At 36.4% G+C, this 24,330-nt stretch overlaps 5 protein-coding genes across 5 annotated transcripts in view; all 5 read left to right on the forward strand.

The window, feature by feature from the left end:
• Positions 1-435: 435 nt before the first annotated feature.
• LOC111194040 (atypical chemokine receptor 2-like) lies at positions 436-2,056 on the forward strand (the record flags this gene model as incomplete). Its single annotated transcript, XM_022676755.2, has 1 exon — positions 436-2,056. A coding segment is annotated over one exon (999 nt), but the record flags the coding sequence as incomplete, so codon positions are not given.
• Positions 2,057-4,353: 2,297 nt separating this feature from the next.
• LOC111194020 (chemokine XC receptor 1-like) lies at positions 4,354-6,953 on the forward strand. Its single transcript, XM_022676724.2, has 2 exons — positions 4,354-4,429; positions 5,262-6,953. The coding sequence occupies exons 1-2, from the start codon at positions 4,426-4,428 to the stop codon at positions 6,284-6,286; spliced, it is 1,029 nt and encodes a 342-aa protein (XP_022532445.2). The 5' UTR covers positions 4,354-4,425; the 3' UTR covers positions 6,287-6,953.
• Positions 6,954-10,854: 3,901 nt separating this feature from the next.
• Positions 10,855-12,944, forward strand: LOC111194021 (chemokine XC receptor 1-like). Its single transcript, XM_022676725.2, has 2 exons — positions 10,855-10,946; positions 11,097-12,944. The coding sequence occupies exons 1-2, from the start codon at positions 10,943-10,945 to the stop codon at positions 12,071-12,073; spliced, it is 981 nt and encodes a 326-aa protein (XP_022532446.2). The 5' UTR covers positions 10,855-10,942; the 3' UTR covers positions 12,074-12,944.
• Positions 12,945-14,428: 1,484 nt separating this feature from the next.
• On the forward strand, positions 14,429-16,332 carry LOC111194041 (chemokine XC receptor 1-like). Its single transcript, XM_022676756.2, has 2 exons — positions 14,429-14,504; positions 15,177-16,332. The coding sequence occupies exons 1-2, from the start codon at positions 14,501-14,503 to the stop codon at positions 16,178-16,180; spliced, it is 1,008 nt and encodes a 335-aa protein (XP_022532477.2). The 5' UTR covers positions 14,429-14,500; the 3' UTR covers positions 16,181-16,332.
• Positions 16,333-22,135: 5,803 nt separating this feature from the next.
• slco4a1 (solute carrier organic anion transporter family, member 4A1) overlaps positions 22,136-24,330 on the forward strand; it is a 59,498-nt gene continuing 57,303 nt past the window's right edge. Inside the window, exons 1-2 of the mRNA XM_022677345.2 lie at positions 22,136-22,319; positions 23,157-23,262. The gene's annotated coding sequence lies outside the window, so the exon portion shown is untranslated. The remainder of the gene's footprint in view (positions 22,320-23,156; positions 23,263-24,330) is intronic.

Below are 24,330 nucleotides of genomic sequence, written 5' to 3' on the forward strand. Positions count from 1 at the left end.
GTATTATATTATTTAGTGCTTCTTAGCTTAGCCTCCCTGATTTTTTTTCTTTGCTGGAAGTGTAAGACAAACAAAAACGTTTTTTCATGTTCGCCTTTAGGGCTATAGTACTTCCTTTTTCATACAGCGTCAGAGTATACAAGTCACAGTGAAAACGAAAGTACTCATCTCAGAGCGGATCGCAAGGTTAAAGCTTTTGAGCCTGAAGTTAAACCGCCATATTTTTTCCAGATGATGTTAGATAATGTTGTAGCTGGTGTTGTAGCTGGTTGCAGCTACTGTGTGTATTAATTATATATGTTGTATATTATGGATCACATCATAATAATATAGTCTGTTCATTAGAACAATAAAGTAAGTTATATTTATTAATGTTTTCCCAAATCTTATAGCCTGACACAGCGCTGAATATAATCTGTTCTTTGCTCTTTTTGGTTTTCAGAAAACAGTTCAAGTGAAGAAACTGCAAATACTTCATATGAATATAATTATGAATATGATGAAGTATGTGACAAGCAAAATGTGGCCAGAATCGGATCCATTGCGGTTCCTCTGGTCTTTTCCTTTGTGGTCCTCTTCAGTCTGGTGGGGAACATACTGGTTCTTGTGTTCCTGCCACATTCTTGGCATTCACAGATATACAGGTTACTCTGCAACTTAGCAATATCTGACCTGATCTTCACTGCTGGACTTCCGTTCTGGTCGTGTCAGTTCATCTGGGGCTGGACGTTTGGTGATGTAATGTGTAAAGGTGTGAGCTTTGTGTTCTCTGTTGGATTTTATAGCAGCATTGTGTTCATGATGATGATTTCCCTTTGGCACTACTTACGTGTATTCCATGTTTTTTTAATGTTGACGACATTTTTTAGAGCAGCTACTTTCCTATCTTGGGTGATAAGCATTGCTTTAGCTGTACCAGCATTATTCCAAAGCTCAGTCGTATCTGACACTGATGATCCAAACAGACTTTACTGTATGCATAACAGCAATGGAGCTAAACTTGCTGCAACGTATCAACAGAACAGCTTATTTGTGGTGGCCTTTTTACTAATTGGTTTTTGCAACATAAGAGTTGGTCAGAAACTTAATCTGACGAAGACATTGGACAGAGTACGTGTATATCGATTTCTAAGAGTCATCCTCTGCATTGTGATATTCTTCTTCATTGGCTGGGCTCCTTATAACATTGTGATGTTTCTGCAGTCCCGCAGTTATTACCACATTAATGATTTTACTGACTGTAACATGTCTGATAATCTAGACTATGCACTTTATGTCTGCACAATGCTGGCCTTTTCACACTGCTGTATCAATCCAGTGCTTTACGCCTTTACTAGAGAAACATTCTGGAAACGTTTGAGGGAGATTCTTCCCTGTACCGAAATCCCAGCAGATGCCCAGCAACCACAGATTGCTGAACTAAATGATGATTGATACTGAAAAAAACTGATACTGAAAAACTGTAGAAGCAATCATAGCAAGACCTGCTAATGTTAGTGAATCCCTGCTTTATTAAACACACTGCAGCATGGACTGATTAGATTAGATATAATATAGCAATAAGTGTTGTGATGATTGTGCAGGGTGTGTGAATGCTCAAAGCTGAAATGTCATTTTGTTATATCAATATTGTATAATGTGTATTTATGTAAACACAAGGTTTGATAGAGGGAAATTTATGTTTTTGTACTTTTTCATGTTGCCGGAGCCAAGTCATTTTTAGACTTGCATCAGGGCATCATGCCCTGCCAGCAAAACATGCTGCAACATATCAACAGAACATCATCTTCTTTGTGGCCGCCTTTATAGGTTTTCTGAATTCTCTGGAATCTGTGGACGGAATGGGATGTGAGGCACATTGTACATTGTAATGTTTTTTTCTGATTTAACACAATGCTGGGGTGTAAACGGGATGACTAACTGAATCAGGTGTGTTTTGTTTTTTGTTTTTTTGTTTTTCTGGCAAGCTGAAAAGCTACTTCTGCATCAAGTCAATAACTGTATAATGTCAAGTTGTATAGTGTTTGATTTGTTATAATGGTAAAAAAAATCTGAAGGTCACCTACAAGCTGTCAAACCAAAAATTAATTTGTTTGTTACTTACTGTACATGAAAAATATTTGTGCATAAATGATGGACTTATGGAAAACAATGATGATGAAAATAAATTGGACTGGATTGTTCAGATTACTCATACTATTTGAAAGGCTGAAACAGATCGTGTGTGTTTGTTTGTGTGTGAGAACAATGTATTGTATTGTCATCCCACCACCTTTAATCACTGTTCAGGGTCTCCTTCAAATGTTACATTTTGATGTGAAACTGTTGTCTAAAGAAAATGTAATGGAAATTAAATACTGATTAGTTTTTTTTACTTGAGAAAGTCTACCGGGCAGATTCATTTAGCATTATGTAAGTCCCTTTCAGATATAAATGAAAGCCTAAATATAAACGCAACACTTTTGTTTTTGCTTCTATTTTTCATGAGCTGACTTTACAATCACTAATACAATTACTAATAAGTGCATAATACTCCTTTCATACACAGTATCAAATTCAAAATTCAGAATTAATTAGTCAAATATAACAAAAGCAAGCGTATAAACTCAACTCACACATTAACCCTAATGCATGAATTCTGAAATCCTGAGTCAAGATGTTTTTCATTGTGTCTTCTTTGAGCATGTCAAAAACAAATATATATATATATATATATATATATATATATATATATATATATATATATATATATATATATATATATATATATATATATATATATATTTATTTATTTATTTATTTTTTTTTTAATGTGATTTTTTAGGAATTTATAGACATGTTCACTACAGTGGACTATGTGCATTTAAGCACCCAAAATAAAACAGTGTAAACTTATTGGAAGAATTAAGCAATCTGAGTTTTAATGTAAATACATGAGCACATATTGCATTGTATGCTAGAAAAGGTGACAAGTCGTTGTCTAGGACTTTCCAGACATTTGCGGGGTTGAGTGCAGGCAGGCTTGAAAATTTCACTGGTGCTGATATTTTCCTCAGCTTCCTCATCCCACTGACCTCACCCTACAACCTGTTCTTCATCATTCTGGCCCTCATCATCTTAACTGTCAGTATCCTGAGTCTCTGCATCTTCTTTATTATCCTCATCTCCATGGCAGTCACTCCTCATCACTGCTGTCACTATATTCATCATTACTCACTAGTCAGAGGGAATTTCCTGGATTATTATATAGTCATCCCTCTTTGCTGCACTTTGTAGTCTAATACAATAAGACAAAATGATAATTTTACTAACACAAACTATAAATGATATATTCTTAAAACTAACCTATAGGTATTCCCAAAATACATTTAACCAAATGTGACAAAAAGATAATTTTTACCAACATGTAGTACAACTAATTTGCATTTAAAATTAATTTATGGATATGCCCAAAATTAATTGCTAAAGAAGCATCTTTGACTTTTGCTATGTTATGTCTACTAAGCAATTTAAGGAGAAACATCGGTGACAAAGTTGATCTCTACATTAATGAAGTGAGAGTCACAATTACTCCCGAGGCATCAATAATCACCATTCCAGAAGATTTTTTTTAAGATTCAAAATGTTATATTTTTTTTAACTTTGTGAAAAAAAAATAAAAATAAAATAAATGTTGTGCATGGGCAGGGGACTGGGAGCATGGACAACTTTGATGAAAATAAAAATACACATTACTATTCTGCTTGTACGTGTTTCCTTCTGTTAAACTGTGTTAAAATATATATTTGCATTAGTGTGAAAAGGCGTATCTGGCTTATTTTTATTAACTTTAAAGCAGTTCTTGCTGCATTTTAAATGTACTAAACACTGTAATAAATCCTACACTTATTTTTGAGGAAAAAAAAAAATAGTTTACAAACTCCTAGAAATTATCTGGATCTTTGATTAATTTCACCACAAATGTGACCCGATCTTCTTAAGTCATCTTTATGTGTATAACTCTCAGATGAGCATCCAAACACAGCAGAATAGCACATCCATGTGGAGAAAGGTTAGACTGACGAACATATTTTTTTATCATGAGATGTGCATTCATTAAATTGGAAACTAAAGTGATTCACTGGGAATATAGTGATTAATTGATTCGCTTTTATTTAAATGTGTCATTTTCAGTCGAGACATGAAAATTTTTCATGTCTCACTTTTAAAACAAAAGATATGCATTCTCATTACTTCTATCAGTTTCTGTTTCATACAGATGAATACAGGAAAGACTGGTTAGAGGAAATGCTCAGCACTGTGAACAGAAGCTTCTCTTCAGTGCAAAGAAAGTGTTGCATTTTTCCACTCATCTCGGAGAGAATCGCAAGTACAATGATCTTGATGGTCTGAAATTATCATCTACAATAACTGGAGATAAAAGAAATGGGTATGTACAGACAAAGTTGGTAGTTTTGTTTTTTTTTTTTATCATAGAAATCATTTCTAATAATGTCTTTGCTAGTATTGACCCATGCCCTTGACTGGGCAGAGAAGAAGAAAAGAGGGGGAGCGAACTCAGAGTATTGGGGTGGACTTCGGGGCAGCTTTGCCCCGCTTTTCAATGAGCAGGTAGAGGGGAAGTGACAGTTTAAATAGGGAAGGAAGTGGGAGGAGTGAGGGCGTGGATCACTCCCAAAACTTAGTTATGATACATAACTCCACTTATCTTTCTTTTTATGATTTTTACATTGCAAATTTAATATTGAAAACTGTATTCCGTAAAAAAAAAAAAGTGTTAAACAAAGCAGAATATGTTTTATACTTTAGATTCTTCTTCTAATTACCACATTTAGCTTTGGGGACAGATCTGCACGCTCTAAATTGTATTTTAATCTTAGTGTCTTCATGAGGTAGAGTCAATTGGAATAAATTTCACAGCATTTTGAAGGAGTTTCTGGAGGGGTTGAACAATAGTTGCTCCAGCTCATCCCAGTCAGGGGACTTTAGAGGACAAGCACTTACTATAGCATATGCCATATTTGCCCCTTAATATCTGTAACGTATCTTTAATAATCATGTCTTTAATAGTAATCTTCAATGTAGAAAAATAAATACAGAAATGAAGAAAAACACTGAATGAGGAAGTGTGTCCAAATGTTTGACAAAATATACAATATATTTTCTGTTCTTCAGTACAATAAGATTTTTTCTTCATGTCTGACTAAATCTGATATCCTGGCACTGAATATAATCTGTTCTTTATTCTTTTTGCTTTTTAGAAAACAGTTCAAATGGAGAAACTGCAAATACGTCCCATGAATATACTTATGAATATGATGAAGTATGTGACAAGAAAAATGTGGCCAGAATCGGATCAGTTGCAGTTCCTTTGGTATTTTCCCTCGTGATCCTCCTCAGTCTGATGGGGAACATACTGGTTCTTGTGAACTTGGGAGTCCACAGCCTACAAGTGAAATCAAGGACTTTAAGCTTAATCCGCAATTTAGCAATATCTGACCTGATCTTCACTGCTGGACTTCCGTTCTGGTCGTGTCAGTTTATCTGGGGCTGGACGTTTGGTGATGTAATGTGTAAAGGTGTGAGCTTTGTGTTCTCTGTTGGATTTTATAGCAGCATTGTGTTCATGATGATGATTACCCTTTGGCGCTATTTAGGATGGGTCCGTCCAATTTTTGCCAGGAACAGTACATGGCCAAAACCTGCTGCTTGGGTGCTAAGCATCCTATTAGGCCTCCCAGCGTTATTCCAAAACTCAGTCATATCTGATACTTATGATCCCAACTTACTTTACTGTACACATAACAGCAAAAAAGCCATACTTGCTGCAACGTATCAACAGAACATCTTATTTGTGGTCGCCTCATCATTCATGTGTTTCTGCAACATAAGAAGTTTTCAGATACTCTACAGACACCTTCATTTTAGACGAGGATACAGGAATACAAAAATAACCTTCTGGTTTATGGTGGTCTTCTTCATTGGCTGGGCTCCTTATAACATTGTGATATTTCTGCAGTCCCTCAGTTATTACCACATTAAGGATTTTACGGACTGTAACATGTCTGATAATCTAGACTATGCCCTTTATGCCTGCACAATGCTGGCCTTTTCACACTGCTGTTTCAATACAGTGTTTGACATTATCACTTGGAGGACATTTCAGAGGAATTGGAGGCAGATTTCTCTATGTCTTTGCCACCAAATCCACACAAACACGCAGCCGAATAGTATGTATTCTCTGGAATCTGTGGAGAGAAACGACAATCAGGATACTGTAATGTGATGCACATTGTACCCAGTACATTATAGTGCTTTTCCTTATTTAACACACCTGCTTAAACACAATACTGAGCTTTTAATGAGATAATTAACTAAATCAGGTGTGTTGGAAGATTAAGGGTGCTTTCACACCTGCCTCGTTTGGTCCGGACTTTCAGAGTTTTCAGTTTGGTCCGAACCAAAGTAGCAAGTGTGAAAGGGGCCGCGAACCACGGTCTGGACCAAAGGACCAGATTTTAGTCCAACCAAGAGAGGTGGTCTCGGCCTGGATCTTCTGAACCATGGTCCGGTTCGCCTGCAGTGTGAAAGCGCTGTCTGGATGGTTCGAACTTCCGGACCAGTTACAGGAAGCTGAGCAGGCATTCCTCAACAACGGCAGCAGAAAAAGAAAAATAACCAGAAAAGCAGGAAAAATGAGCTGTGGAAGCACATGGAGCGAGTAGGAGATGAAATGTTTAAGTGAATGAAACGAATGAACCATCCGCTGAATTGTCAACACGCCAACGTCAGACGCATGTCCTTCTAAAACCAATCAGCGTCAAGTTAAGGAAAACGCCTCGATACGTAAGTGATGATGAAAGGATGTAGAAGTATCACACAAAGGGCTTTGGTGCGCTCTCTAAACTGCAGTGTGAAAGTCCGGACTTTCAGGTGTGAAAGCACCCTAAATGTGCAGAGCAGGGCACCTCCAAGATCAGGATTGAGTTTTTTTATTTTACCAAATTGAAAACCTCTGGAATATAATCAAGAGGAAGATGGATGATCACAAGCCATCAAACCAAGCTGAACTGCTTGAATTTTTGCACCAGGAGTAGCATAAAGTTATCCAAAAGCAGTGTGTAAGATTGGTGGAGGAGAACATGCCAAGATGTGATTCAAAACCAGGGTTATTCCACCAAATATTGATTTCTGAACTCTTAAAACTTTATGAATATGAACTTGTTTTCTTTGCATTATTTGAGGTCTGAAAGCTCTGCATTTTTTATTTTTTTTTGTTATTTCAGCCATTTCTCATTTTCTGCAAATAAATGCTCTAAATGACAATATTTTTATTTGGAATTTTTGAGAAATGTTGTCTGTGGTTTATAGAATAAAAAAACATTGTTCATTTTACTCAAACATAAACCTATAAAAAGCAAAATCAGAGAAACTTGTTCAGTGACTGAAGTGGTCTCTTTTGACTGATTTTTGTAGGAACCTTTGACTGTTACTCTATATTTGCAATCTGACACATCCCAGAGTTTGCCCAGATGAACAGCCACAAGCTCAGTTAGAAGCCCCTAAATTCCATCCACTGGACCTACCTCTATCTCTGAATACCAGATATATTCAAAATAACATGGAACAATGTTTGTATTGTCCTGTAACTCCAGACCTTATGAAAATTGTCAAGAGCTCTACCATCGCTAATCTGGATTGTAAGGATTTATTAATGGATTTGATTAATTAATTTTAATATGCCCAATCAGACTACAAGCTTCAGACAAAGTGTTGGAATTACAATACAATACAATTATAATACAATTGTATGTCTGAATAGGTGTGTCTGAATTGTGTGTCTGAATAGGCATCTGAGGAGTAAAGGTCCCTTTACAACCTAAACATGTTAGTCCACATTACATTTACTGTTAGAAAAAAAATTCTCCACTCTTTAAAAAATAAATTGGTAACATTTTTTCTACTGAAAGCACTTCTTATGATGGTCTCCTTTTATGAAAAAGAATGTTACGTTTCATAGAGATTTTTGGCAGAAGTTAATATAAAAAATGGATTTGCCTGGAATCCCTCTATTTACTCTGGACATGTGGTGTTACTGTGAACAACAAATGAACAGATATTGCGTTACAGCAGTGTTTCTCAACCCTGTTCCTGCATATTCTACTGCATATTACTACTGTCCTCCATATTCTAGAGCTTTCTCTTTTTAAAGGCACTTAATAAAGTAAGTGGTGGTGTGTGTCTAATACACTGCTGGATATATATAATGAATGATTTATGATCCATAGGGGGCTAAGGGATTTTAACAGGTACACTCAGAAAAAGATTGTTAATTAGCTAGTCAGTTGGATCAGGTGGAAAATACACAAATTTAGGGCAGTGATCAGGTTCAAGAAACAGCTTTAAACTACAAACATAATGTATGGTACTAAATTCTGGCTATCCACTACATCCAGCTTCTAGCTAACTAGTTAACTAAAGGAATATCGTTCATTATAGCTGATATTAAGTCCTGCAATACTAAATTAATAAACACAATTTGAAAATGAAATGGTGATTAGATGATCAGCTACATCAGAGCAAGTTAAACATTACATTTATAGTTTATTTTTATTAAACCTTGACTACCTATCTAGCTAATTCCAAAGTTAAGCTAACTGACTGTCGCTATATTTTACTATATTTTATATTATTAAGCACACGGCGGGTTTGATCTGGTGTTTGGATTCGGAGTCTTTTTAACCATTTTCCTCCACTGTAGTTACTGTGTTTCTTATCATCTTAAATTAAAAATTATTTAATCACTGATAATTACTGGATCTTTGGCATTTGTTTCCTTTTCCTGCAACATTTACATTTAATTGTTTGGGGCCAATCCCATTTCACCCCTTGGCCTTACCACTAACCCTTACCCCTTCTTTTCGAGTGTAACTCTTCCCCTTGGAACAGTGTTAGAAGGGTAATGGGTGAAATCCTCCCCCTAAGAATTGGGACAACCCTTCAAGCTCCCGATACATCATCAGGAGCGCTAAAGTTCAGTAACCTAGCTGCTGCTGGTTAACTAGTTAACGTTAGGGCTTTATTGTATATATTTAGAAAGTGGGGAGATGGTGCAGAAATTAATTATTGTTTTCCATTTCTTAATTCCTATGTGATGGGGAGCTGAAATGAGCTTTTATTTTATTTTAAAAGTTAGCTAGCTAGTTAGCTACTCAGACAAACTACTAGCGATCTTGTTGTGCTTGTTATGAAGAATTCAACCATAAAACATTGAAACTACACATTAAATTCTGGTAAAATAGTGCTAAGCGGCACTTTGTGGTGCCATCTTAACAGTGATTGTCATACCCCTCGGTTTAAAGTGTGCATCTGAAATATCTCTGTATGAAGGGCTAACAAGCCCTATCTCAGGGGGCGGCAATAGGTGGCCTGCGGGCCAGATGTGGCCCACAAACATGAAATATCTGGCCCGTGAAGTCGTTTGAACTTGAACGATAATGGAAAAAATAAACAATAAAATGCTTCTCTGGCTTCACGTTTTTTCTGCCCGTTCTTGGGCGCCTTATAAGGGCATTTTTTTTCCTAGCCGTGTCCCAATTCACTAGCCCAATTCACTGAACCTCGACCCTGACGACACAGGTTCGTGTATATTTTCCTTTCTTCTTGGGTTTACCTGCTTTGAGATCAACTGTTCTGCAATTGGCAGAGGAGCTACTAGTCTGTAGCACTCCATCCCATTACACTTCATTTTTCAAAACAGAATTTTATTTTTGTGACTCGCCACCTAATGTCTTGTAAAATAAACTTAATTGCCAACCTTTGCCCTATCCCTTCCCTCTACCCCTGCAGCCTAACAAGAATCGGGACACATGTCAATATTTTGAGATACTAAGTCATTATTTTGAGATCGTAAGTCATTATTTTGAGATACTTTCTCAATATTTTGATATACTGTCTCAATATTTTGAGATACTATCTCAATATTTTGAGATACTAGCAGACTGTACAGAGACAGAAGCAGGTGAGACAAAGACGCAAAATGGATACTATTATTGAGGACTATTTCAGACGTGGATTCACAAATCATGAAATAATGGTGCTTTTAGAAGAAACACAATATCAAGATAAACCTCCAGACCTTGGAGAGACTAATTTAATAACACACTGGACTTCTATTTTAGTGTGTTGAAGAGTGCGGCTGTGGCTCTGACTGCTCTGACTTTAATAATTAGGCCGAACAGTAATGTGGAACAAAATTAGTCAGTTTACTCCCCACAGTCACTGCTGTCTTACTCTCCCCCTCTCTACTCTTCTCTCTTCACCCACTCAGCTCCCCCTAGTGGTTCACTATGCACCACAGTATGGAAGCTTCACTGGAGGACAAAACACGTTTTTTTTTTTTCCAAAAGCAAACACACTTGCTATCTCAAAATAATGACTTAGTATCTCAAAATATTGAGACGGTATCTCAAAATATTGAGATAGTATCTCAAAAAATTGAGACAGTATCTCAAAATAATGACTTATTATCTCAAAATAATGAGATATTATCTCAATAAAATGACTTACTATCTTAAAATAATAACCTAGTATGTCAAAATATTGAGATAGCAGTTTGCTTAATAATAATTTAAAAATGTGCTGGATTATTTTCTATTTTTTTAGGTGGCAGGAATGGGCTTCCATAGAAGTGTAAGACAAAATAAAAAACATTTGTGTGTAACTAGGAATGTGACTAGGATTGTACATTTTTTTTAGCTTATCATTCAGGGCTATAGTAGTTCCTTTTTCATACAAGATAAAGGAAATGCTCAAACCAAGTCTCAGCACATTCTACAGTTTCTGTTCAAAGCACTGTATTTTTCCACTCATCTCGGAGAGGATCAGAAGGTTAAAGCTTTTGAGTCTGAAGTTAAACCTATAATAACTGGAGGTGAAAGAAATGGGTATGTACAGCCATATTTTTTTCCCAGATATGGTAGATAAAGTTGTAGCTGGTTGTAGCTACTGTGTGTATTAATAATATAGTTTTCCCAAATCATATATCTTGACACGGTGCTGAATATAATCTGTTCTTTGCTCTTTTTGGTTTTCAGAAAACAGTTCAAGTGAAGAAACTGCAAATACTTCACATGACTATTATTATTATGATGATGAAGTATGTGACAATACAAACTTGGCAAGATTTAAATCTATTGCAGTTCCTCTGGTCTTTTCCTTTGTGGTCCTCTTCAGTCTGGTGGGGAACATACTGGTTCTTGTGTTCCTGTCACGTTCTTGGCATTCACAGATGTACTGGTTACTCTGCAACTTAGCAATATCTGACCTGATCTTCACTGCTGGACTTCCATTCTGGTCGTGTCAGTTCATCTGGGGCTGGACGTTTGGTGATGTAATGTGTAAAGGTGTGAGATTTGTGTTCTCTGTTGGATTTTATAGCAGTATTGTGATCCTGATGATGATTTCCTTTTGGCACTTTTTATGTTTTTTCTATGTTTCCATACCTTTGCTGCCAAAGTATAGAGAAGCCTCTACTTTCCTATCTTGGGTGATAAGCATTGCTCTAGCTGTACCAGCGTTATTTCAAAGTTCAGTCGTATCTCACCCTGATGATCCAAACACACTTTACTGTGTGTATAACAGCAGTGAAGCTATACTTGCTGCAACATATCAACAGAACAGCTTATTTGTGGTGGCCTTTTTACTAATTGGTTTTTGCAACTTAATAATTTTTAAGAAACTTAATCCGAGAGAGACATTTGACGATGTAAGAAAATACAGATCTCTAAGACTCATCGCCTGTATTGTGATGGTCTTCTTCATTGGTTGGGCTCCTTATAACATTATGATATTTTTGAAGTCCCTCAGATTTTTTATTGATTGTGACATGTCTGTTAATCTAGACTATGCATTTTGTGTCGGCATAATGCTGGCCTATTCACACTGCTGTCTCAATCCAGTGCTTTACGCCTTTAATGATGTTAAGTTTCAGTATAATTTGAGGAAGATTCTACAATTTTCCCAAATCGACGCAGCCACCAGCAATGCAGTAGATCAGGATCCTCAGGAGTGAATACATTGCAACAGAACTCCACAGACTGATACTGAAAAACTGTAGAAGCAGCTATGCAACTATAGTATATATAAGGGTGTCCTGAAGTCTGAAATACCTGTAAAGTGTTTGAAAAATGCCTGTATGAGTGTTTTTTGTTGTTTTTTGCATTTTGTTTGCCTGGACGGATTCTTAGGTATCCCTTTTTCTTTTTTGTGACTTGAGGTTCATTAAATTTGCAATTGTATCCTGAACAGTGTGTAAGAATATGGAAGAGTTTTGCCTTACTATGTTCATTGTTCATTGATTAAAGAGTTAATTTGTGTGTTACTAAATCAGCATTTAATTAATCAGTATGTTATTCAAGCATTTAGCACGATTCATGATGATTCACGTTGTGACTTAGAATGTACGAATGTTGTGTCCTTGTGCTCAAAGCAAGGCCGGTCCAGAGATACTGTGTTTTTTTTCCAGCGGAACCAAGAGTTGTCTGTACATGTAATCTATTGTCTGATATAAGTTGGGGTAACCGAGTTCTCGGCTGACGTATAGAATGAATAACTGCTTAGGTATCAGGATCCGGTGGGGTGTGAGGATCCTCCTCATCACATCATTGGACTGAGGCCAGGCGAATGCCTGTATTTATATGACTCTCTATCTAGGAATAGTCGCGTTGGGCGGGAGACTAGAGAGGGACTAGAGAGCCACAGGTCCTGTACACACAGCCGAGAACTCTGGAAAGCCCAACTTTTCCTCACCTGTTGGGTTTTCCTCTTATTTTCACCTTTTTATTTTAATTCATTTTTTAATCATCTTTTTACTCAATTTTTGATGTACCCAAAAAACTGTTTTGCTCAGAAGATTCTTTGAATAAAATCTGACGGAACTACAATTTTTGGACTGGATCTCCTTTTCGTCTTTATGACGTATCACGCCAGATACATCACAATTCGAACAGTAAATAGATAATATTTCAAGTGTGACTCATTAAAGACAGTTATATGTGTTGATTAAATTAAATGTGTCTAATTTAGGTTGAAAATGCAAAGTAGATCAAAAGATACTGAAAAGCTAGACTTCATGCCGATATCCAAAGTAATTCAGGAGCAAATGAGAAAGAAAGTTATTGATATTATCACTCTGGAAAAGGTAAAAAAAGCCATTTCTAAAGTTATGGGACTCCAGCAAACCACAGTGAGAGCCATTATCCACAAACCTGGAACAGTGGTGAACCTTCCCAGGAGTGGTTGGCAGTCCAAAATCACCGCAAGAGTGCAGCAACGACTCATCCAAGAGGTCACAAAAGACCCCACAGCAACATCCAAAGAACTGCAGGCCTCACTTGCCTCAGTTAAGATCAGTGTTTAAGAAAAGACTGAGCAAAAATGGCGTGCCTAGCAGAGTGACACACGAAAACCACTGCTGAACAAAAAGAACATTAAGGCTCGTCTCAATTTTGCCAGAAAACATCTTGAAGATCAGCAAGAATTGTGAGAAAATACTCAGTAGACTGATGAGACAAATGTAAACTTTTTGGAAGGTGGCTGAAGAAGCGTCTTTGACTTTTGCTATGTTATGTCTACTAAGCAATTTCTAAGAGAAACATCTGTGACAAAGTTGATCTCTACATTAATGAAGTGAGAGTCACAATTACTTTGAGGCATTAATAATCACCATTCCAGAAATATTTTTTTTAAGATTCAAATGTTATCTTTTTTATAAAAAAAACTTTGTAAAAAATGAAAAAATCATGTTGTGCATGGGCAGGGGACTGGGAGCATGGACAACTTTGATGAAAATAAAAATACACATTACTATTCTGCTTGTACGTGTTTCCTTCTGTTAAACTGTGTTAAAATATATATTTGCATTAGTGTGAAAAGGAGTATCTGGTTTATTTTTATTAACTTTAAAGCAGTTTTTGCTGCATTTAAAATTTACTAAACACTGTAATAAATATTACACTTATTTTTTAGAAAAAATAATTAGTTTACAAACTCCTAGAAATGATCTAGATATTTGATTGATTTGCACAAATGTGACCTGATCTTTTTTTTTAGTCATCTTTATGTGTATAACTCTCAGATGAGTCTCCAAACACAGCAGAATAGCACATCCTTGTGGAGAAAGTTTAGACTGACGAACATATTTTTTTATTATGAGATGTGCATTCATAAAATGGGAAACTAAAGTGAATATAGTAATTCATTGATTGACTTTTGTTTAAATGTGTCATTTTCAGTCGAGACATATGATTCCACACTTTTAAAACAAAAGATATGCATTTTCTCCTTCCCTCTATCAGTTCCTGTTTCATACAGATGAAGTTTCTCTTCAGTTCAAAGAAAGTGTTGTATTTTTCCACTCATCTCGGAGAGAATTGCAAGTACAATAATCTTGATGTTGATGGTCTGAAATGAGCGTCTACAATAACTGGAGATAAAAGAAATGGGTATGTACAGACAAAGTTGGTAGTTAATCTTTTTTATCATAGAAAGGGTGTGTGCACTTTTTCTAATAATGTCTTATCTATCTTTTTATGATTTTTACATTGCACATTTAATATTGAAGACTATATTAAAGCTAAAGAGGAACACATGCAGAAGTATTTTGTAAAAAAAAAAGTGTTAAACAAAGCAGAATATGTTTTATACTTTAGATTCTTCTTCTACTTACCACATTTAGCTTTGGGGACAGATCTGCACGCTCTAAATTGTATTTTAATCGTAGTGTCTTCATGAGGTAGAGTCAATTGGAATAAATTTCACAGCATTTTGAAGGAGTTTCTGGATGTGCTGAACAATAGTTGCTGCTTTTTCTTTACGATGTGAAGCTCCAGCTCATCCCAGTCAGGGGACTTTAGAGGACAAACACTTACTATATCATATGCCATATGTGTCCTTTAATATCTGCAATATATATGTCTTTAATATTAATCTTCAATGTAGAAAAATAAATACAGAAATGAAGAAAAACACTGAATGAGGAAGTGTGTCCAAATGTTTGACAAAATATACAATATATTTTCTGTTCTTCAATACAATAAGCTTTTTTCTTCATGTCTGACTAAATCTGATATCCTGGTGCTGAATATAATCTGTTCTTTATTCTTTTTGCTTTTTAGAAAACAGTTCAAATGGAGAAACTGCAAATACGTCCCATGAATATACTTATGAATATGATGAAGTATGTGACAAGAAAAATGTGGCCAGAATCGGATCAGTTGCAGTTCCTTTGGTCTTTTCCCTCGTGATCCTCCTCAGTCTGATGGGGAACATACTGGTTCTTGTGAACTTGGGAGTCCACAGCCTACAAGTGAAATCAAGGACTTTAAGCTTAATCCGCAATTTAGCAATATCTGACCTGATCTTCACTGCTGGACTTCCGTTCTGGTCGTGTCAGTTTATCTGGGGCTGGACGTTTGGTGATGTAATGTGTAAAGGTGTGAGCTTTGTGTTCTCTGTTGGATTTTATAGCAGCATTGTGTTCATGATGATGATTACCCTTTGGCGCTATTTAGGATGGGTCCGTCCAATTTTTGCCAGGAACAGTACATGGCCAAAACCTGCTGCTTGGGTGCTAAGCATCCTATTAGGCCTCCCAGCGTTATTCCAAAATTCAGTCATTTCTGATACTTATGATCCCAATTTACTTTACTGTACACATAACAGCAAAAAAGCCATACTTGCTGCAACGTATCAACAGAACATCTTATTTGTGGTCGCCTCATCATTCATGTGTTTCTGCAACATAAGAAGTTTTCATTTTAGACGAGGATACAGGAATACAAAAATAACCTTCTGGTTTATGGTGGTCTTCTTCATTGGCTGGGCTCCTTATAACATTGTGATATTTCTGCAGTCCCTCAGTTATTACCACATTAAGGATTTTACAGACTGTAACATGTCTGATAATCTAGACTATGCCCTTTATGCCTGCACAATGCTGGCTTTTTCTCACTGCTGTTTCAATACAGTGTTTCACATTATCATTTGGTTGAGATTTCGGAGGAATTCGAGGCAGATTTCTCTATCTCTTTCCCACCAAATCCACACAAACACGCAGCCGAATCGTATGTATTCTCTGGAATCTGTGGAGAGAAACGACAATCAGGATGCTGTAATGTGATGCACATTGTACCCAGTACATTGTAGTGCTTTTCCTTATTTAACACACCTGCTTAAACACAATACTGAGCTTTTAATGAGATAATTAACTAAATCAGGTGTGTTGGAAGATTTAGGGTGCTTTTACACCTGCCTCGTTTGGACTTTTGGAGTTTTCAGTTTGGTCCGAACCAAAGTAGCAAGTGTGAAAGGGGCCGCGAACCATGGTCCGGACCAAAGGACCAGATTTTGGTTATTCCACCAAATATTGATTTATGAACTCTTAAAGCTTAATGAAAATGAACTTGTTTTCTTTGCAATATTTGAGGTCTGAAAGCTCTGCATCTTTTTTGTTATTTCAGTCATTTCTAATTTTCTGCAAATAAATGCTCTAAATGACAATATGTTTATTTGGAATTTTTGAGAAATGTTGTCTGTGGTTTATAGAATAAAAAAACATTGTTCATTTTACTCAAACATAAACCAATAAATAGCAAAATCAGAGAAACTTATTCAGTGACAGAAGTGGTATTTTTGTAGGAACTTTTGACTGTTACTCTATATTTGCAATCTGACACACCCCAGAGTTTGCCCAGATGAACAGCCACAAGGTCAGTTAGAAGCCCCTAAATTCCATCCACTGGACCTACCTCTATCTCTGAATACCAGATATATTCAAAATAGCATGGAACAATGTTTGTATTGTCCTGTAACTCCAGACCTTATGAAAATTGTTTATAGGTGCGTGCATGGCACAGTAACAGCCTGGTTACAGAATGCACAGACTTGGAGACTTGCAGCTTTACTTGTCCATCAACTGCAGAAATTCATTTATTGCATTCATAGCAATGTTAATGTCAAGAGCTCTACCGTTGCTAATCTGGATTGTAAGGATTTATTAATGGGTTTGATTGGTTCGTTTAAATATGGCCAATTAGACTACAAGCTTCAGACAAAGTGTTGGCATTACAATACAGTACAATCAACCACAGAAATAATTCATGTTTTTCTCCCTGAAAATTGGCGGGCTCTGGTGTTTAAGGAGCTGAACTGCAAGCAGAGTCCACTTAAAAAAAGAACTTTTAGAATAATGACTGGGTCAGGTTACTCGTTAATGTAATTAGCTACATAAGAGTTTGGGAAACATTCTTTAATTAACGATCAATCTTAAGTACAGGTTAACAAAGTTCTTAGGGATAGAAGTTTTTGGGAAACCTACCCCAGATCACTGATATCAATTAAAAGGTAGAAACAGATCATGTCCACGTTGAATGTTAGTGTGTGTGTACATGGTCTGTATGTGTATGTGTGTGTGTGTGAGATCCATGTATTGTTCTACCACATTGTCAAGCCACCACCTTAAACCACTGTTCACAGTCCTCTTCAAATGGAACATTTTGATGTGAAACTGTTGTTTAAAGAAAATATAATGGAAATTTAACGCTGATTAGTTTTTTACTTAAGAAAGTCTACCAGGCAGATTTTATTTAGTATTATGTAAGAATGGTAATCCTGAACTTTGGATTAAATTTACACTGACCAAAAATATAATCGCATTTTTTTTTTTATTTTGCTCCCTGAGTTTTTCCACGTACACAAAAAGCTTTTTTACTCTCAAACATTGTTTACAATTTTGTCTAAATCTATGTGAGTGTTTTAGCACTTCTCTTTTAATAATAATAATCCATCCACATCATAGGTGTGACATATCAGGAGGCTGATTATACAACATGATTACTGCACATGTGTGACCTAGGCTGGCTATCCAATATCAGAGGCATTCCTACTTTATTCAATTCTTTATTCATTTTAGATATACCTTAGTTTCTTTACCAAATCTTTTATCCAAAATAATATACAACAAATATAGAAGCAGGCAAAAGCTTGGACACACCACAAATTCAGAAATGTTTTGCCTTGTGGATTATACTATAGCCATTCAGTCTATGAAGAATAACATATGTTTTGTATTGTAGGTTTTAGATCAAATTTAGGCACCTCTTGCTTAGATAGAGACAGTTTTGCACATCTTAAGAAGAGGTGGACCCAACTGAAATAACCAGCTTTCAGTTAACAGCTGTGCTGAATCTGTCAAAAAATTTCTTCTCCTCTTAATGTATTTGAAAGCATCAGTTGTGAAGTTGTGAAAATGTAGAGTTGGTATACAGTGAACAGCCCTATTTGCCATATTATGGCAAGAAAAAATATACTTAAAAAAAATGAAAGTCAGTTGATTTGAAAAAAGAAAAAAAAATCAAGAACTTTCAAGAAGTATCATCAAGGGCAGTCGCAAAGACCATCAAAAACACTATACTGAAACTGGCTCTCATCAGGACTACACCAAAAAAAGAAGACCAAGAGTTTCCTCTGTTGCACAGGATACGTTCATTAGAGTTACCAGCCTCAGAAACACGAGTAAAAAATGAGTATTTTGGTTTGTTTAACACTTTTAGGTTACTACATGAGCCCTTATGTATTCCTTCATAGTCTGGATGACGTCAGCATTGATTTACAATATAGGGAAAATAAATAAAAAATTAAAACATTGAATGAGAAGGTGTGTCCAAAATTTTGACTGGTTTTGTATGATACACTCTTTTTACGTATTACTGCAACCTGCTGCACTTTCCCACACAGCTGCACCTGTCTGTAACATGCTCTGTAGAGCAGGAAATCGTCTGAGAACAGCAGAACTCACTTCCTGAGCCATGAGACAATTCAGGCCTATAGTTTTCAAATTAACCACACAATAATGCAGCAGCTCTGTCTGATTTCACAGAAAAGAAATGAACTGGATGCTAAAATTGGATTGTGAGTCTGAATAGGCATCTGAGGAGTACGATCACTAATAAATGCATACACACCACCATAGTTAGCAAAGCAAGTTTATTTTATTGTTATAGCACTTTTCATACACCGTGGCAAATTAAAAAAATTCTGAATTTATTAGTCAAATATAACAAAAGCAAGAAAATACAAAATAAAAAAAGGATGTAATTCCATATAATTTTTTTTTTAGATTTTTAACTATCTCTATTATTAATTTTTGATTTTTGTTCTTAAGTCTTAACATTAGTTTGAAAGGCTCTTGCAATAATCCTGCAATAATCCCTGCTACCTGAGTTCTGTTGCACAGGGACGTCACCTGAGATTTATAAGTGGAGAGTAACCCTTTAGTAGGGGGTCAGGGTGCATGCTTGAGCCACTATTTAAAAGAAAAATGAGCAATTTTAAATAGATAAACAGAGCAATAAAATGATTTTTTGTTGATTTTAGTTTACTTTTAGTTTAATTTTCACAAACTGTGTCAAAATGTATTATTGAATGGACCAATAAAACTTCCATTGAAAGGTTTTATCTCTCTTCTGTGCATTTTATATTTATTTGACAAACAAACGCCAACAAAAAACAAGGGATTAAAAGTAAAAAAAAAAAGTAACACTTACTGTTATTTGCAGTATCGAGAGGCATGTGCAGTATCATTTCCTCAATGATGATGTCACATAAACTGATAATTGTAGGGTATAAATTAAATGGTGTAACAGAGTTAAAAAAAACTAGGGGGCATGTTTAAATTGCACTTTCATATAAAATTAACCTGTTTTTTGAGGAAAATTATATATTTAGTCGAAATAGACAAACATATAGTGACAATAGCAGCAGAAGCACTGGCAAATGAAGCATCAGCATTATTTGCCATTTTATGTTTAATGAAGGCCAAAGGGGACATGCGCATATCTTTTCTGTCTACTACTAGACAAGACATTTTTAAGACACTTATTTCTAGGCCTGCCACAATACCTTTTTTAATGAAAAACATGAACTGATTGGCCAAACAATATATATATAATAATAATCGGCCACCACCTAGATTTAATTAAGCAAATGCTATAGGTAAGAGCCTCCTATTGGATAATTATTGCATGGGTGATTAAGAAGATTATGTTTCAGCTGGTAACTAATTATAATTAACTGATGCAGTGCGTAGCTTCTCCTTTGTTAAACAAGCATGTGGAAAGAAAGGCACACCCTGTGGTCGTGGAAAAGATGTTAATCTGTTTGAAAAGGGTCAAATTATTTTGAGATACCTAAAACTACTAAAATTGAGTTAAAAACTGTCCAAAGCATTAAAAAAGAAGGAAGGAATGTGGATATAATCTTGAATGATCGTGATCAGCAGTCACTTAAATGTATTGAAATCAAATTGTAGAAAAACACCACTAGAACATAGAGATATGTTTAATAGTGAGAGTAAAACTATAGGCATTTTCACACTGTAATGTGGATTATAACTGGTTAATATTCGGATTAGCAATCACTTTAGGGATGGGGTCAGGATTGCAATTATATATGTTCAGGTTTAAGGCTTGAAATAGCAGCAGAAATACAACTTGTTCATCAGAATACACTCAATTAACAGCCTACCACAATGCTGAAACCTAGCTATTGATAGTTATGAAATGTACAACATAAATACACATAAACTAAACATCAATGTGACCAATACTTACTCAACAAAGTATAAGCAATATTGAAGCATTTTAGTAAGAAATATGAGCCACGGACGATTTACTATGTCACTTTCAGGCCTTAATTAGCTAATGCTAAGTGGCTAGTAGCTAACTCCTCCAAAACAGCTCAAACAGTCATTACACTTGACAAACAAACATTATACTTGACAACCTTAATGAAAATATAGTTGTGGGTCTTAGACAAAACAAGGAAAAAGAACAAATAAATTTAATAACTGTCAATGGACGCACACAGTAAGAAGCACAAGGTGAGACCGAATAAATAAAAGCTGTCATGCTAATATCTCTGAACACCATTGTGCAGGATTGTACACTGGTGCAACAGGATCACCTAGCGGCAGAGATAAGAACTACATGCAAAACACTAAACTACAGACCTACTGAACTAGAGCAATGCAACCTGGTCAAATAATAAACTTTTGTACACACACACATGCGAGAAGTGAAGAGAACTGCTGTGTAGCTTTAAAAACACTTATAAGTAAGACTAACCAGCAAAAACAACTTCAGTTTGCTAGGGTGCATAAAGTTTGCACTCTGGAGCAATGGAAGAAGATCATGTGGTCTGATGAGTCTAGATTTACTCTATTCCAGAGTGATCAGGGTGCATCAGGGTAAGAAATAAGGCGACTGAAATGATGCACCCATCATGCCGTATTATCCTATCTTCATTCATGAAATTATGACTGTAAAATGCAGTTTGAGTTTTCCATTAATTAAAAATCTTAAAAGATCAAGTTCTACGAGTATACAGATTATCACGGTTCTAGCTAAAAAAAACAACTGTTAAAATAGTTTGCGGACACATTTGGGGACATTTATAGGGAAATGTCTTCTGCCTCTCCTCCTCTACCCCTGCCCACCTTTAAAGTGTCCAAAAATTTACGGACACCTGTAAATGGATTGCTACGGAGAAATGTCCAAGCCAAAACATTCGTTGTACGAAAAAAAAAAAACACAAGTCACGTAATTTAGTATAGGTTATACAATCATGCAAAATTCTGTGTTTTGCTGTGGGAGGATTAGCTTTAAGAAAAACGTGAATAAAATAATACGATTACGTAGAACAGTAAGTTGGCTTTTCCCAGTAATAATAATAATAATAATAATAATAATAATAATAATAATAATAATAATAATAATAATAATACAGTTAAATAACAACAAGACATTAATAATAATAATAATAATAATAATAATAATAATAATAATAATAATAATAATAATAATAATAATAATACATTTAATAATAATAATACATTCTGGCGTTAATGATTCTGCTGGTCACGTGACCAGCTCGCTCGCTGTAACTGTCAGTGCTCGGTGTCTCGCGCCCAGCTCAAACAAACGAGTCTGAAGGCACCTTATTGGTTCAACAGCATAGTGCCATGGGGGCGCGCTCCTATTGGCTGATTGCAAGGGATGAGCATCCTTAAGCCGCGCGAGTCATCATCAGCAGAGAGCGGGATGAGAGAGAGAGAGAGAGAGAGAGAGAGAGAGAGAGAGAGACTGGAGGGAGGAAGGCGAGAGTGACTTACTGACTGACTGACGGACAGACAGACAGACCCAGTACTCTGAGGAGGAATTCAGCGCGAGTGCAGAGATACCGGGGGCTCGTGAGGAACACACGTAAGTAGCCAGGCTGCTGCGGGGCGGCGCGAGCTTCACAGTGAGCGCGCTCAGCGGTGCTGCATGTACAGCAGAGCAACACACACATGCATGGTACATGGTTCGGCAGCAGCAGCAGCATCACTGAAATACAGGCGCGCGACACGCCTGTCAGCTTCTGCAGACGTGCCTGTTCGGTCCTGCTGGCTAATGTAACTGCTAGCGTTATATATTTAGCTCGAGTACAGGACGTGACGTTATTTTGATATTAAAACGGAACACGACAGAAACGTGTATTTATAAATGCGTGATTCAGAAAAAATCGCTAATAGACCTGTTACTGTAGCTCACGTTAGACTCAGCCCACTGCTCTCACTTTAAACGCCATTCTGTTCATAAAACCCTCTTAAACGCTTTATAAAGCCTGTATTCGCCTTGTAAATGCTAAAATAATAGTGATAAAATAGTGAATGGCATTGGTTATAGGCTACATAGGCTGCACGTGAGCCTAGTGCCCTTGTTGGGCGTGTCGCATTTACCCCAGAAGACGCGTGACGCTCACCTGCCTGCTACTGACGCTTATTTAGCTAGCTAGTTAATTAGCGAGCTTAGCGCTAGATACATAGCTTGTTTAATAACAACAAGCTTACAGTATTATAAAATACACACAGCGCTATATTTATAAGAACACTCTGTAAGCACAGTAGCTCAGTAGTGTGCTAGCTAGTGAGTATAGGCCTAGTATATGTCAGTATATCTCCTCCTATCAGCTCCTCAGCTATTTTCTTAACTAAAACTGCTGTTTCTCAGCTGTTGTATTGTATAACAGCAGCATGTTTTCTGTATTTTGTGTTGCAGAGCTTATCTCATGTAAAGGATGGCAGCCCACGTTTAGCTGCTACCTTCAAATGGGATTAAGTTGTAAAAAGGCCTAGTGGACATGTGCAGCCCTTCCTCACATGCAGTGAGTATATGCCGGTATATGCTATAGACTGGCACATAGATTCTTTATGTGCTTTATGTTTTAATATGTTTGGACTATTTGTGCTGTTGGCCCATATAATTAATTATGTGTGATGTAATTAGTAGTGCACCATAATGTTAATTTTGCCATTTTGACATAATCATAATCATAATAGTAATGAGTCTGAAGCCCTATCTGGATGCGATTAGTTTCTCAGGGAGACATCTGTGAAAAATATGTCACATTTCTACTCAGGGATAAAACTCTTGCAACCAGACTGCAATTGAAAAAAAAAAACAGGAGGACCAGTGAGTTTTTAGGCTTTCTCAGTCACATGACATCGCATTCAGTAGCTCCTCCATTTCCACTCACTGTTGTGTTTACTTGGATCTTAATGGAAACGTGTGCCCAAAGTGTACTTACGGTGCATGGCAGTGGACAAATAGCTATTTTATTAAACGCGAGGTAACGAAATTCAGAGATGTGGATTCTGAATGGAATCAAATTGCCCTAAAATCATCGAAAAACAGTAGGCAATTCAGCCTGTAATTTTCTCAGAGGACGTCTGAGAAAAACACATACATGGTCGTTCTGGACTGGAATAAAATCACAGAGGACCCCCCATAAAAGAGTAAATTACCCCAGGACCTCCTGAGAAACGAATCCCATCCAGATAGGGCTTAAGAGCGTTTTCACACCTGAAAGTTCGGACCAGAGTTAGCACCATAGTTTGTGTGGCTGTGAAATAGCTCAGAAATAGCTCCTTATTTACTATTTAGGGTACTATTAAGTACATCTGACATTTTTCTCTGAGTGTCTGAAGCGTAAAGTGGAATTGGAATGTGATTTTGGGGGCACAATTAACTCCCATAATGCATCATGATTCATAGAAAACATTGCTACTTACTACGTGAGCTAAAAGTGTCCTAAATTGCATTGCAAGTCTCGCTACTATGCCACAGACAACCGAACAAATGGAGCAGGCATTGAGCCACTAGGGTTGCCAGATTTTTTTGATTGGTGTCCAGATAAAACCAAGTCACTGGGTAACCATTTCAGTCACAGCCT

The sequence above is a fragment of the Astyanax mexicanus genome, chromosome 13, assembly GCF_023375975.1.
Source record: "Astyanax mexicanus isolate ESR-SI-001 chromosome 13, AstMex3_surface, whole genome shotgun sequence".
Taxonomy (NCBI): Eukaryota; Metazoa; Chordata; class Actinopteri; order Characiformes; family Acestrorhamphidae; genus Astyanax; species Astyanax mexicanus.